The sequence below is a fragment of the Cuculus canorus genome, chromosome 2, assembly GCF_017976375.1.
Source record: "Cuculus canorus isolate bCucCan1 chromosome 2, bCucCan1.pri, whole genome shotgun sequence".
NCBI lineage: Eukaryota > Metazoa > Chordata > Aves > Cuculiformes > Cuculidae > Cuculus > Cuculus canorus.
In genome coordinates this window covers 136219895-136234824 of record NC_071402.1, presented here as the reverse complement: position 1 = coordinate 136234824, position 14930 = coordinate 136219895, and the positions used below count along the sequence as shown (strand labels likewise).

Here is a 14930-nt window from a genome sequence, read left to right as displayed (position 1 = left end):
CATTTGCCTGTATTGAGCTTCATGAGGCTCCTCTCAGCCCATTTCTCTGACCTGTGGAGATCTCTTCAAACAGCAGCAAACTGTCTGGTGTATCAGCCACGCCTCCTGGTTTTATACAGTCTGCAAACCTGCTGAGGGTACACTCTTGTCCCCATCCAGGACATTAATGAAGAGATTAAACAGCATTGGCTCTGATGTCAACTCATTAGGTGAACCACAAGTTATTGACTTCAAACTGGACTTTGTGCCACTGATCACAACCTTTTGAGCCCAGCAGTTCAGCCAGTTTTCAGTCAGCCTCACATTCCTCATTTTTCATTGGTTTGTCTTTGGGCACATAGTGGGAGGCGGTGTTGAAAGGTTGGTGAGGTATGATTTCCCCTTTATTAATCTATAGTGACTACTCACAAGTGGAGTGTGTTCTCGGCTTCATGTGTTTGGAAATGGTTTCCACAATTATTTGCTCTGTCACCTTCCCAGAGATCCAAGCGAGCTTGACTTGCTTGTAGTTCCTCAAATCTTCCTTTATTCTGCTCTTGAAGGCAGGAGTGCTTTTCTGTAGTCCACAGAAAGCTCCCTCAATCACCATGACTTTTGAAAGATAATTGAGAATGGCTTCACAATAGCGTAGTCCAGTTCCCACAGCATTCCTTGGTGTATCCCATTAGGCACCACCAAATTGTTTGTGTTCAATGTGTTTCCTAACCTGATCCTCCTCCACTAAGGTTTGTCTTCCTTGCTTCAAACTTTTACACTCATCTTGGGGGCCTCAAACTCCTAAAGACAAATTTTAACAGTAGATTTGGAGTTAGGTTCTTCCATGTATTAAGTTGCAGGTCAGAACTATTGATGGATATACATGTATAAAAAAAATTATTGTATGTTGAAACTGCATTTTGGGCCCAAGGAGGATATTAGTGCCTTCCTGTCCTTCTTGGGGGGGAATTATAGTGCTCCTGGAGTCAGAGAAACTGTTATGGCTTAACAGTTGATATCCAGAGAGAGAAATTTAAGATTTACAGTGGACATTCAGTACAAGCGATCAACTAGCTATAAATGTATACTTGGTCATTCAGAATGTAAAATGAAACACATTTTTGTGCTGGTTATTTTGTCTTATGCTGCCGGCCTTTCTTATATGTTTATAATTACAGTAAATATTTTTTCATTATTTCTAGACAAATTGTGGCAATTTGTATTTCTTGATTATTTTTTAGGTCAAAGAACCATGGCTATCTTCTTCAGAAAGGAGGAAGGAAGAAGAACCTAACTGTCAGGAAATAAGAAAGGAGTATCTACAGACCTCTTCACAGAGTGTAATGGGTAAAAAGATACATATGCTGTTTTTAACATATGTGTATTCAGAGAGAAAGAGAAGGCAATGACTGGACTTTAACTGATTTATAGCTTAAAGCACATAAGAGATTTTTGCAGGTTTTGCAGTATAATACTCTGATTTTCTTAACTCTTTAAAATATTTTGGAGTTGTATTCTGTGAAACAGTTCTGATTTAGTCTTTTTCAGTTCTCCACAGTTAAAGTCCCATTTCCCATATCAAATATAGTTTTGCAAAATGGAAGATTAAGTTATTATTTGCTATGGAAAAATAATTGATACAATATCAGAAGATATTTTTAACTACAATAATTATACAGTTCATATAACTTGAGAAGGAGTTAATTTAATGTCATCTGTTCCTTCCACCCTTTCAAATAACCTACGTATAGATCCTACAATTCAAGAATACTGTTCGAAGGAGATAGGGAGCCTTAAAACACAACTTGAAGAACAGCATGCTCGAGAACTGGAACACCTCCGGTCCTATTTCCAACAACAGCTAAAAGAGAGTGAAGAAAGGTACACTACAGAGATTGTCCATCTGCAGGATAAGCTTCAAAGTGTTGGGGTATCTGCTGACCACTCAAGGTATTAATTGGTTCTTTAATATTTAGAACTTTGCACTGCATACAACAAGAATTGTTTCAAATAACCATTTGTGTAAAGCTACGTGTTTTACTTCAAAATTTTAGGAAGTCTTTATTAACACACTACTCTTGTGGTTTTTTGTTCCCTCAAGAGTTGTTAAGAGTGTTACAAAGAAATGACATAAACGTTGTAAGCTGAATAGTACAGAATTTAGTATTTGTGGAATACTGGCTTGTACAAGATTATTCTGCATTTGTTTCCTCATTACCCACGCTGTAACTCCTTTCAGTTTTGCTAGCTTTTCTTTACTCACCAACCAGACAGATGGCCCTGAAATTAAAGCTCTAATTTCCCTCAAGGTATTTGTTAAGGCACCCACATTACCCACAGCATTTTTCACTGCTGGTATAATCAAGGATTTTAGTGAGGCAAAACTGCATTTTTATAGTTCTCGTCACTGCGACACTGTCTGGATCAAATTCAGACTCAGTCTTGGAGCCTGAGGATTCGCTCCAAGTATTTCCATCCCATTCCTCAGGAACCCATGGCCATTTTGAGGTGAGAGCACTAACTTTTGAAACTGAAACTTACTTTTTCTGCATTTTTCTTTTATTAGCACTACACGCTTCTACATTTTGCGGTTCATAGCACCACTCTGCTTGAACAGCAATCCCCTCCTGCATAATGACCTTTGCATCCTGCAAATTCCCTACTTCCTTTTCCAGTTCTCTCATTTTACTCTGCAATGCAACAACTTCCTGGTAAAGAGCTCTAAAACCAGTAACTAATAACCATCTCCATCACCCCCCTAATTTGCAAGAAGAGTCCAATGCCATGGAATCCAATGCATTCCATGGGAACCCTCACATAGCCATTTCATTTGCTGGGGAGGGTAATCTGTGCTCTGGCGTATATTTCAGGCCATGCTTCTGGCAGAGCCAATTTAGCCAAGAAAGTGGCCACAGAGTCTTCTGTACTGCATTCTCTTAGCTTTCATACCTGAAGTTCAGGAGGAGTTCCAGATTAGGACATAAATTGGTTTTCTTTAATAATGTAGTATGGAGGCCTGTCTCATTACGTCTTAAGCCTGAAGAGAAGGTGAAGGTCTTTTAATGTTGTAGTGAGTAAGCTATTGAATGATCTGTTACCCCTGTACATAATCTCCATACCTGCTTTGTTGCTGCATCATTTAAACTAAGATCTAGGTACAACTAAAACTGTTGGCATTTTGAGGGGCCATATCCTATTGCAGCATCAGAAAAGGTAAAAAAAGAAAACAGTTGCTACTGTTCATTCATCAAATTAAACATGAATGTTAAAAATAATGGCTTGCTTTTCGTAGTTAAAAGTTTCACAAGTTTTATAAAATTATTGCTCTGGACTCTATTTCAGATTATCTAAACAAGCTCTCAGATTTGAGCAAAAGAAAAGCTTCATGATGTCTATAAAACCGTAGTGTAGTTAGAGATTTTAAGTCTCTCAGACAATAGACTTACCTTCTAACTTAATCTACTTTGTACCCTATCGTTTAACAAGGTATTTATTTCGTTGTGGTAGGAGATCACAAATACTGGTGGAGATACAGTTTTAGGTAATTTGATACTGTATCTTATCCTTTTAGCAGTGTATTTCTGTTAAGTCTTTTTCAGTATGTAGTGTGTGGTGTTATTTTGCTTTTTACCAATGTATAGCACTCCTATATAGAGCAGTTCTATTGGAAGGGTCAGTCTAAATATATTTAATTCAGCCTGTTGTTACCTATATATAAAATTAATCATATTGGATTTCTTACTTTTTTTATGCCTACGCCTCACCTATATAACACAAGAAAGCAAGCAGTGCATCTGTTGATAAGCATCAACACAAAAGAATCAAAATAAATACAACCATTTTCTGAAGTGTTTCCATGGCTTCATACACGCAGCCGTTCTGATTTCTGTCATATCCTTATGATTCATACAGGCACTTTTGATTGTCATCTTCTTGTGCATAGTTATTGCACACAAAATATTCTCAGGTAACTTGAAAAGTTGTTTGTGGAGTCCTTGGCAAAACTGATGTTATGGTATGCTACACTGACAGGAGGAGCTAGTGTTTGGAAGGCAGACGAGTTACAAAATCAAGTGTATAAAATTAATGACATAGGAAAAGGTGAGTTCAGAGGAAAATATTTGCAATCATGGATCTTTGAATATGTGTGGAGTATATGTATTTTCAGACAATGCATATTTAAATAGAGAAAAATAATGCATATTGAAATATTGATGTTATTTTTATTTTATTCCCCCCACCCCATGTTTTTTTTTACCTTTTTAGTGTATCCACAAATTCACAAATAAAGCTAAAAGAGGTCAGGAAAGTGAAGGACACTGGAAATCAAAGAACAGATGAAACACTGGAGGTATCGTATAATTTAGTTGACAGCTAATGTGCATATGATCAATATAGTGAAGCTGCTTTGGGTTCTAAGATAAAATTTAACAATAGACTAATATTAACTAGTATTAAAGTAACTGTCAGCTATACTACTAGACAGTCAGTCCATGTTAGAGGAAAAAGTTTGAAATTTCACTGAAAAACATTTCTGGAAATTGAGCAATATAACTTTATTGGGCCTGGGTTTAATTTTTTTTTTTTTTATTATTTTTTTATTTCTTCTCTGAAATAAGACATGCAGGTTGGGGTGCTTCTTATTGAAGTAGAAAAGAAATAGTGTTCAAATTCTGGGATTTCTTCAGGAGCCTTTAAAATATTGTGACTTTTCTTTAAACACTAGTTATGAAGAAGTGAAACCCTTGTACTTCTGAAGTATAGACAGCACGGTTTAGGAGAAATTTTGGAAAAGTAATCCCAAAGATGTTAGAAACCAAACACACGTGGAAAAGGCTCCATACATTACTCCCCTAGTGGCACTGGAATCCTGGCTCAAAAATTCTGCATTTTGAAAAACAGTGATGCTGGTTTGTACTGTGCTCTCTCAACTGTTTTCTCTGTATTTGACAATTCCAATAATGGTGGAAGAAGATTTATTGCAAACTCAGTGTTTAACATTGATTTTGAAGCAGAAACATGGCAAAGTCTTATACTCAGTTCTTTCACGTTCTAGTACAAAATTGTGATTTGCATGAAATAAAAATAAACTAATTGAGGAAAAGGTCCGTCAGATAGAAACTTCTGAAGTTATGTTAAAAAGACAAATATGTGGTCTGAGATTTCGTGGTTTTCTTGCAGCTTGCTAGTGAAATTGAAATGCGAAATGATCTGGATGTTGTTCAGTTGCTAGAAAAACAGTACCAAGAAAGATTAGAAGAAGAAATAGCAAAGGTATTGTTTTTTATTTTGTTACTTTAAAATATGTTTAAAAAATAGCATCATTTTCATTTGCTATTTCTGACAATTCATATAGTTACAATAGTGCTTGGTAACTTTTGTTTGATTTATTTACAGTGAATTTTAAAATTCTGATTCTGAACAAGACAGTCTTCAAAAAAAAATTCTGAAACATTTGGGATTTTTTTAGTTGTCTGTCCTATTCCTAATGCATAGTTTGTGTTCATATTGAGGGTGATGGTGGTGTTTCACTTTAAAACTTCAATTAAAATAGACAACATGCAACCATATTTGACGTTAGAATTTCTTTAGAAAATCCAGAGGCTTAGAGAGTGGATTTCTTGCGACGGTAGGCTTAACAGCTGGCCAGTTCAATAGATTTTGCACTTAACAGTTCATGCTATTTTCAGTTCATACTTAATTTTGAATTTTAATGTGTTGTGTAAAATGCATAGTTTTTATTTGCATTTGGTGACTTTCTCTAAAACGTGTGAAGTAAAATTAAGATCTTATAGGTAAAGTATATTAAAGTGTTTGTAGATTTACTTTTTTACTTCTGGAAAGGAAGAGTTAGGTGTGTTCAAGTGTAACACTTCTTTATTTATTATGGTATTTTTTTCACACTCTTTGTAGTTTGTGCTATCAGTGGTTTTCTTCTAGATCTGGAAGACAGGGTAGGAAAATATGTTTATGTGAAAGGAGATACTTAGTGATACAAAAGTTACTAACGTGTTGCAACTGCAAAAGTAACCATGCCGGTAGAAGTTTTTCAAGTAAAATTTCAGTGCTGAGTATCAGGCCCATGGCACTGTTGTCTTTATACAGCCAAACATTCCATGTCAGTGGAATGTTTACAAAGGGTGCTTCGTTAGATAGAGGAAGCTTAGCACAGCTGCACTTAAGTCAATATGCCGGGACTTTTTAAAGTCACCTTACAGAATCTTTTTTAAAAAAACAACTAAATAATTCTGTGCTAAATAGTGTATTTTAGTTGAAAATAACATCTTAGTTTATAACCACTACCTTAAATACAGTGCGTCTGTATCTTAAGACATGACTGTTGATGAGATTGCCAAGATGACAATATTCTTATACCTTTCCATTTTGCTTTGTGAAAATAACAGAATCCTAATTCAGACCTTTTCTTACTTTTATTTATGTTATTGATGATCAGCAATGAGATTTCTTTAGCAGTAGGAGATGCTGTAAAGCATAAACTAATAACAGATTTTTCTTATTTATTCAGGTAATTGTGTCAATGAGTGTAGCATTTGCCAAACAGACTGAATTGTCAAGAATTGCCAGGCAGAAGGAAGAAGAAGCACAAATACAGATTGAAAGGCAGTGCAATGAAGAAGAGGTTGATGTCCCTCTTAGAAAACCATCAGCAGAAGGCAGTAAGCATGAAGAAGAATCAAAATCACTTTGCAAGGAACTCAGTGAAGAGTCTGGTGAGATCAACTCACTTGGAGAACAGCTTCATGCTAACGGCAAGTCTGGTTGCCTACAGACCACTCATGAATCAGAGATTTCTGAAGAATTGTTTTCCCATGTCAAAGGGCTTACGGCAGAAGAAACACTGGTAAGTGTAAAAAAAATTGACAGTGTGTAACATCATATCTGATTAATCTCTCCAGTTGATTTATAGTTCCTTTCAATGAGAAAACTACAAAGAAATAAATTATGATGAAAACTCCATTTAATTATTTCCCTTTCAAAGGGATGACAACTTTAGATCTAAATTATCTGCCCTTCTTTCCTGTGTTCTACCTGACTAGCATAGCATTATGCTATGCTGTGAGGAAAGGAATATGACACTGGTTATATGATTTTCTGTAAGCTAGGCTATATTTTAGTGCTTGTACAAGGAACAGAATAAAAACACTATTTAAAGAGTTTGAGTCTCTTGTGATAAAGAATATCAGCTGAACACAAAAATTCTGTGTTAGGTAAAATATTTATTTAGCATTTCACAAATTTGGAGCAGGGGGTAAAGTGTGGAATAAATATGGTAGAAGAGAGTCAGAAATTGACTCCACAGTTTCATTCTAACTTAATTTTTTTATTAAATTTGGCAATAGTTGAAGTGAAAGTAACACTTTCAAATTTGTAACAGTTAAATATTCTGATCGTGTATTATCTTTATAGTGAATAAACTGTACTATTCCTGTTTTGTATGATACTGCTCTCTCAAACTTGCGATATTGTTCACACACACTCAGACACATGTATGTCTGCCTCAGCATTTTCTGTTGATGTCTCTGCCAGCTAAAAAACGTAAGACTTAACACATTTACTTTAAAAAAGTTGTTTTTTTAAATGGTGAATGATTCTAAGCCTGGACCTTCCAAGAAGCAAGCGGCAAGAGAATGCTTTCATTACAGCTACTTTAATTGTGAAAGTATTTTCTTAGATTTATTTAAACACTTACTAGAAACTGTTATTGAACATAAAATGCTAAAATAGTTCCAATTTTCAGCATTACAGTGAAATGATGGCATCAGACACACAAACATCAAATCAGCTGTTGTTATATGAGGAACGTTTGGAAGACATGCGTCAGGAGCTAGTGCGGCAGTATCAAGAACATCAGCAGGCGACGGAATTATTGAGACAAGGGCACATGCAGCAAATGGAACGTCAAAAAGAAAATCAAGAGCAACTCTTGGCAGAGCTTGAGAGTCTTAAAGTACAATTAGCTGAGGTAATACGGGGTTTGACTCTGTGAGTTAACATGGGCTAACTAAGGGACACTACCAGGCAGATTTATATTTATCTATATTTGTATCTCACTATATATTGAGAGATGCACACACGTTCACTATATGCATGCATATACACACACGCATATTTGTTTGTGTGTCTGTATGTGTATGAACACATGTAAGCATATATGTGTAAAAGACACATTTCTTTAATCAAAGCTCATTCAGTGATGGCTCAGTTTGCACTTTTGTAAACCTGGAGGAAACCTGCGGTGCTGCAGAGCAACCAGAAGAGTGAGGAAGTGAGTGTAGATGCATCGTAAACCATACCACCTTAGAGAGACATGGCACTGTGCAGGATGCATACTAGCATCTATTTACATCAATGAAGCCGCCAGCCATGGCTAGAAATACTACAGAATTCTTTGGTTTTATCTTATCCCCTCTTGAGGTCGAAACTTGAACATTATTGGTGGCTTCCCACAACAACAGGTTTTGGCTTTTTTTTTTTTTTTTTTTTTGCAAATCTTGAGAGGTTAAGTCCTTACTGACTATTAAAATGAAATAAAATCAGTGGGGTTAAGTGGGAAACACTGCTGGTTTTTTGCCTTTCTAAACTTAACTTGCTGTCACTCCACATATATTCAAAGCCTGTGTTTTGTATGCTCATGAAATTCATTAATTTTTCTCTTAATAATTCAGTCAGCAAAAATAACATCATTTATAGACTTGTCTTCAAACATTCCTTCCCTTGAAAGACAAGGGAGATAGAATACAGAAGAATTTGTCTTGTTCTGATCTAATTTTATCAGTGTAACATTACACAAATGCACAGGGAAAGAGTAATAAGTGAATTCTAAAATTCTGTGATTTCATTGTGGAGTGGAGCCGTAGGTTCCTTCAAACTTATCCAAGCCTGGTTCTGTTCTGTTTAAGTTTGGGCTCAGGGAGCTGAAGAATTTAGAGAGCCAGTCAGTTGTATGCCAGATATCTTTTCCAGCAATGTCAGGTGTCTATTTCTCCTAGCTGCCTTGTAGGTGTCTTTTTCCTTTTATCTGTTTCTTGGTTGGCAACTGCGTCTTTCATCAGGGGTTCCTGAAACTGATGAAAATTATTAAGTAGAACTTACGCTGCTGACTTTTCTCCAATTTTTAATACCAAGGATTTTTACCCGTAAGAACTGCATAGGAACGTGTGCATCATGTTTAAGCTATGAACATTCTAGCTCTTCTAAAGGAAAGTATGTGTCGACTTTTTAGAAAAAGTACTTATTTCTATCTTTTTTCTTGTGCGAAACATGTACTATGGCATGTAATATTTAGAAGTTAACCTTCCAGTTTGCATTGTAACCACTGTGTTTAGTGAAAAGCGTAAAAATCATACAAAAATCTTAAAGAAAGTGTAAGATACCAAAAGTATTTATTAGCTGTGTTCCATTCTAGAAAGCTTTCAATGACTTCGTAACGGTTTAAAGAAGTGGACTGAAATTTCACTGTGCAAAATATGTAAAAAATTAGAAGTGACAGGACTCACTAATACTCAGAAGCTTAAAAAATTGTGTGCGCCTCTGTAATGCTTGTTTCTTAGCGGGTCTCAATGGAGAATGACAGCCTGGCTGCAGAAAGAGAGAGAATGCTTTTAGAAGAACTGGAATCATTAAAACAACATTCTGTACCTGGAAAAGAGAAGCTGCTTTGTAAGCTACAAAACAGCAGCACACAAACAGAGGTAAATATGGACTTCAATTATCTTGGGAGCTGTGTCATGTAAAACCAGTAAGATTCATTTTTGCTGCTACCCTTTTTATGTAATATTTTTTCCTCAAAGATGTTAGGAATTGCTTGAACAGAGCATGTTTAAGAATCAAGAGGTGGTTCTGGTAGCCGTACTTTCTACTTCAGATAAGCAGAAGCTAGTTTAGGAGATTGAAGGTGAGGTGAGCTATTTGCTCAGGTAAACTCACATTTTCATATTGCTATAGCAACACCAACCGAAAGTACAAGGACTGTTTAATCAGCGTAACAAAGTTCTGTCTAATAGGCCCTGCCCTAGATTTCCTGTTTTGTTTTTATTTGTGTTTTAGTTCAGTTTTCTCTGTGCAGGAGGACTATTTATTGATTTGTAATTTTGTGCACTTCTATTAACAGAATAACTAGCTTTTAAATTTCATATTGTTTTGTGTATAAGAATATGTTGATTCTGGCATGACAGGATTTCTGTCCTTTTTGTCTTCTCTTCCTCTGCAAAAACTTACTCAGAGTGAAAATGACAGCCAAAACAATGTGAGAGAGCAGATCTTTGAGGATGAAAATGGAGGAAGAAAGCCTGAAACATCTTCAGCTCTTCTTTCTAAAGAAAGGTGCTTAGAACTGTTAAGAAAACAGTTTGGTTTTGTTTTTTTTTTATTTTGAGTATCATGTTCTTGCTGTTAAATTAATAATGTTTATATGCTTTATTCTGATTATTTATAATGGTATTTTTATTCTAGGTTACCATATTTCTACGTTTACATACTTTCAACTGAACAATGTCTTTCTTTTTATAAAGCCTAACAGTGTAATGGCATAGAGGGTGAGACAAAATTTAACCTGGTTTACTCTGTCTTTTACATCATACACATATAGAATCATATATGTCATTTATACATGTCTATTTTTATACACATTGTATGTACCTATATGAAATATGTTTATACGAATAGAATTGTTGTGTTTGACAATACCTCTTGACTATTCTGTAACTTTTTTGATCTGCGTAGAGGAACAATCTTTTTAATTGTTGCTTTGACAAAAGAGTAAGTTTATAATGAATACTAGACCTCTGTTTTAAAAGAATAATGAGATAAAATACCAAGCTAAAAATACAAATATTGGTAACTAGTTTGGCTTTATGCATATTTTATGAAAATAATTTCTTTTAACACAAATTTGCTCTTAGTATTTATGTATATGATATGAGTTTTAGTCTTAAGAAAGAAATCTTAGTTTTACTGTTTCAACTGCAAATTTTTCCTATTTGCAAGGGTGTATAAGGGACAAAGACCACTTTGAAAACGGTAAAAATCAAAGAAGTGATCCATTTCTCTCCTGCAGGCATGTTTTGCAGAAGGCTAATGAGAAACTCATCAAGATTCTTCTAGAAGTTGTGAAGACAACTGTGGCTGTGGAAGAGACAATTGGCCACCATGTTCTTGGGTTACTGGATCGAACTGGGAAAGTCCAGCCTTCCAAACCAGCTGGATGGGACACAGAAGCAGAGGAGTCTGTAAAACCCTGTGTCCATGTTGGTTTTGAAAAAGGTACTGCTTGCGTGTTTTTTCTGGTTCATAACAAGTAGCATTTGCATACTTTAATAATATATTTAAATAAAGTTATTTTTTAATTTTTAAATTAAAAAAAAAAACCAAAACCTATGTCATTTGAATGTATGTGACATTTCTGCTTAAGGACAACATTTCAGAAGTTTTCTGGGTCACACCCTAAGCTGATTAGGACTCATATGTAGGGTCTTTTTGCAAAGCGTGCAACAGAATGGGAAGGTGATTGAGAAACACAAAAATAAATATGTTCTGTTGAAGGAGGCAAAGACGAATAAAAATGAAACACAGATTCATAACGTCTTTACCAACTTTATGCCTTCCTTTGTATGCATGGGGAATGAGGACTAGTTTCAAATGCCATATCTCTACTAGTGCACTTAAGTATGTAGGGACATTGCTGGTCACTGAGGCCTGCTGGCATGAGACAGTCTGTATATATATTTATATAACTTGCCCATCAGCTGTTTGGAGGAGTGCTAGTTGGCACGAGTCTAGAAGAGCTTTTTAATGTTGGTAGCTACTTAGTTACCAGTATGTAAGAACTCTCTCAGGCTCTGGTTATTTTCTTGTGATTGCAGTAGGATATTGTCTGTCCATTTGTCTTTTGGGCAAGAGTAGGCAAGTATCATTTTGCCATTTAGGTACCATTTAGGTGCCATTAGGGTTGTGTACGTTCATCATGGATCTTCAAGGGACTCAATGTACAACAGATTAGTTCAGGTTGAAATACGTTATCTGGATCTGGTTGGAATTTTTATTACTGCGAATGAGAAAACTGGAAGTCAAATACTACATTTCAATATTAAGAAAGCATCTACCACAGAGTAATAAAACAAATGGTAAATGAAGATGAACTTTACCTCTTTCATTCAAAATGTAGTTTATTAAATATTACTGCTTCCCTCTGGCTTTAAATATAGGTCACATGAAGCCTTGGGGCAAGTTAAAAAAGGATGTATGACTTCGTAGCACAGAGGAATCTCTCTGAGTTAATTACTGAAAAGGTTATCGGCGATGAAATATATGCAGCTACAGCCTCTTCCACTTTTCAAGTTAACAGCAGTTTTATGCTTGTACTGCTGTTTCATTAAACAAATCTCGTAACTTTTGTTTTCTCCACATTTTGCTGTATGTAATTGTGAGGAAAGTCTTTAGAAAATCAGACTTCTGAGGCTTTGCCTTATTCTCCAAATTTTAGTTTAGGTAACTAAGCTTTTGGCCTTAATTTTTGATACTTGTCCAGGAGACTGTAAAGATTGAGAACATCTGCTGCTAAAATTGAAGGAGTCACTTCTTGCAAGTGAAATATTTTTGGACTTTACTTTGGGGTGGGAAATGAATAGACTTTACTTATATTAAAGCATGTGTAAGTGTCTTTGGCCACTGGCAACTGTTTTCCTCAGAGTCTCCTAGCTAAATGGTAGAAGAAACAATGACCAGGCTCAGAGTTTACCACCACCTCCTTCTCTATTCTGAGCTAGTCTTAAATTTTATGAAAGTTGCATTTTAAATAAGTTTTCTATATTAAAACCAGCGATTTATAAGTATGCTTTGTGTTCTTTGTCTTCAGATTGTATATTCAGAGGTGGTAAAAGGTATTGGGATTTCCACAACGTATCCACAACATACATTGCCCAAAGAAACAAGAACGTTTTCTGGTTTTGAAGGCAGTGATCACAGGTTGTCACAGTTACATGTTATTGCAGTGTTGCTTAGTGCATTCACTGCACCAAGTTCATCATTATATCACGCCTATTCAGAGAATGTGCACTGTTACATTTCTCCTTCATTCTTATTTGCTGAGACTGTTGCTCCATTTTCTCGGATAATAACTGTATGTACAAAGTGCTAATACGTGATTGTTGCCCTTTGCTACTCTCATAAGGGCTTACTTTGCACAGGCACATACAGTGCACAGCACATGTGTTAGCTTTCTGCCTTCTCCTGCACAGCAATGTGCATACTTGCATTTGTCACTATTGTCATTAACTATTCTTAATATGGATTGTTTGCTTTACATATATGTAAGAAAAACACAGTTAAAGTACCTTTATTTGGTATTTTGGGTGAATGCAATATAGGCTCATGCCTGGCTTTCATAATACTGCAGTCTAAACACAAAACAGGCCCCGTAATTGGAATGTGTTGTTGATTTCTTGTGAAGTCTTCTGATGAAAGTACTCTCTTAAATAGAAGGGATCTCTATTCCATTCTACTAGTGAAGGCTGACTTTTTACTCTTGTGTTTGCTGTTAGTGTATTTGGAAGAGGCATGTCAAGTTTCACTATTCTGTAACAAAGCAATAACACTTTGCAATGTTCCTTCTTGGTATAGAGCGGCATTTGAGCTGTCCACATACTGGTTCTTTATTCCAGTATTCTTTTTTCATGTTTCCTTACATTCAGAAATAATTGTGAAAGGAGGAGGAACCAAAGAAAAGGGAGAGGATTAAAGAAAACCCAAGCTTACAGTTGCTATAATGGGTGAATGTATAGTTTGTAATCCATCTCCAATGTTGCATTCACAGTTCTCTTTTTTGGCCTTTCAAAATGACACAACAGCATGCTGGCTGTGTATGTAGTTCTGCCACTGAGGTCAGGCAGCCACAGTAGCAGTCATACTGTTTCATCAGCTGAAGTATTTGATCCTTCTTCAAATGGAATTAGACAACAAATTCTGTTAGTGTTTTCAGCAACAAGACTGTTGTTATTTCTTTCATTCCACTGAATGGCCTTAGAAGACGTAAACTTTTAAAATTTTTTTCATGCTGTTTTCTGCAAATAAGAAATAGGTAGACACTACTTTCATATTTTAACCTGAATGTGTTATTATATTTTGTTAATACCTAGCCAAACAGATCTTCCTCTTTAATTGCTTAGGAAATTTGTGCCAATAAAAATCTAATAATAAAATAGAAAACATAACGTGTTCAGTTAAGTGAATACTCTCTGACCATCTGAACATAATCCATATGGTTACTGGTTTTGCTGAGTTTCAGCATTTTAAAAAGCTAAATCATTAAGGTTACATACTTATAACCACAACTTGATTTATGGAGCATATAGAGTCTTATCTAGAACCTTGCCTAGGTTATTGGCTAATGCAGGGTTTTATTTCTAGCAGAGTGAGTGAAGTTCAAATTTCAGTCATAAAAGTTACCATTGGAAGCAAACAGCATTTGTGCAAAGTTGTCCGGTGAGTTAATTACATCTGGAGATTTGGGGCAGGAATCATTGTGACAGAGCCACTAGGCTTTCGTACCTTGGGTGGAGGGACTGCAGTAATGCCGGTTGCTCTGGAGAAACTTGTGTAGTTATGGCACCCTCTTACCTACTTTCTGAGCTCCTTGTTTCCGAACAGTTTATCATGAACAAGGGAGTAAATAGCTTTTACTGAACTGCCTGATTTTTTTTGTTGTTTTCATCTTGTCACCCCTAATGATTCTGCAAAGTGGAATTGCAGGAGTTAACCGAGATAGTAGTTCAACATGATGCAAAATATGTATTATTTAATAAATGTCAGTTGGCAGCTCATAAGCAACTGCTGTATGTGAAACTTTGGAGTGAGCACTGTATAATTAAGCACTTTTATTAAGATTTAGCGGGCCATGACATCTGACGTGCTGAACTGCAAGGTTTTTGGCAAAGGAA

The 14930-nt window shown here is 35.7% G+C and overlaps 1 protein-coding gene across 5 annotated transcripts in view; it reads left to right on the top strand.

Moving 5' to 3' along the window:
* AKAP9 (A-kinase anchoring protein 9) overlaps positions 1-14930 on the top strand; it is a 113994-nt gene that overhangs the window by 51305 nt on the left and 47759 nt on the right. For all 5 annotated transcript variants that reach the window (XM_054060703.1, XM_054060706.1, XM_054060702.1 and 2 more), the window contains 9 exons: positions 1218-1323; positions 1728-1926; positions 4243-4327; positions 5158-5250; positions 6503-6838; positions 7736-7960; positions 9549-9689; positions 10220-10320; positions 11054-11259. In XM_054060703.1, the coding sequence (XP_053916678.1) occupies positions 1218-1323; positions 1728-1926; positions 4243-4327; positions 5158-5250; positions 6503-6838; positions 7736-7960; positions 9549-9689; positions 10220-10320; positions 11054-11259 (1492 nt within the window). The remainder of the gene's footprint in view (positions 1-1217; positions 1324-1727; positions 1927-4242; positions 4328-5157; positions 5251-6502; positions 6839-7735; positions 7961-9548; positions 9690-10219; positions 10321-11053; positions 11260-14930) is intronic.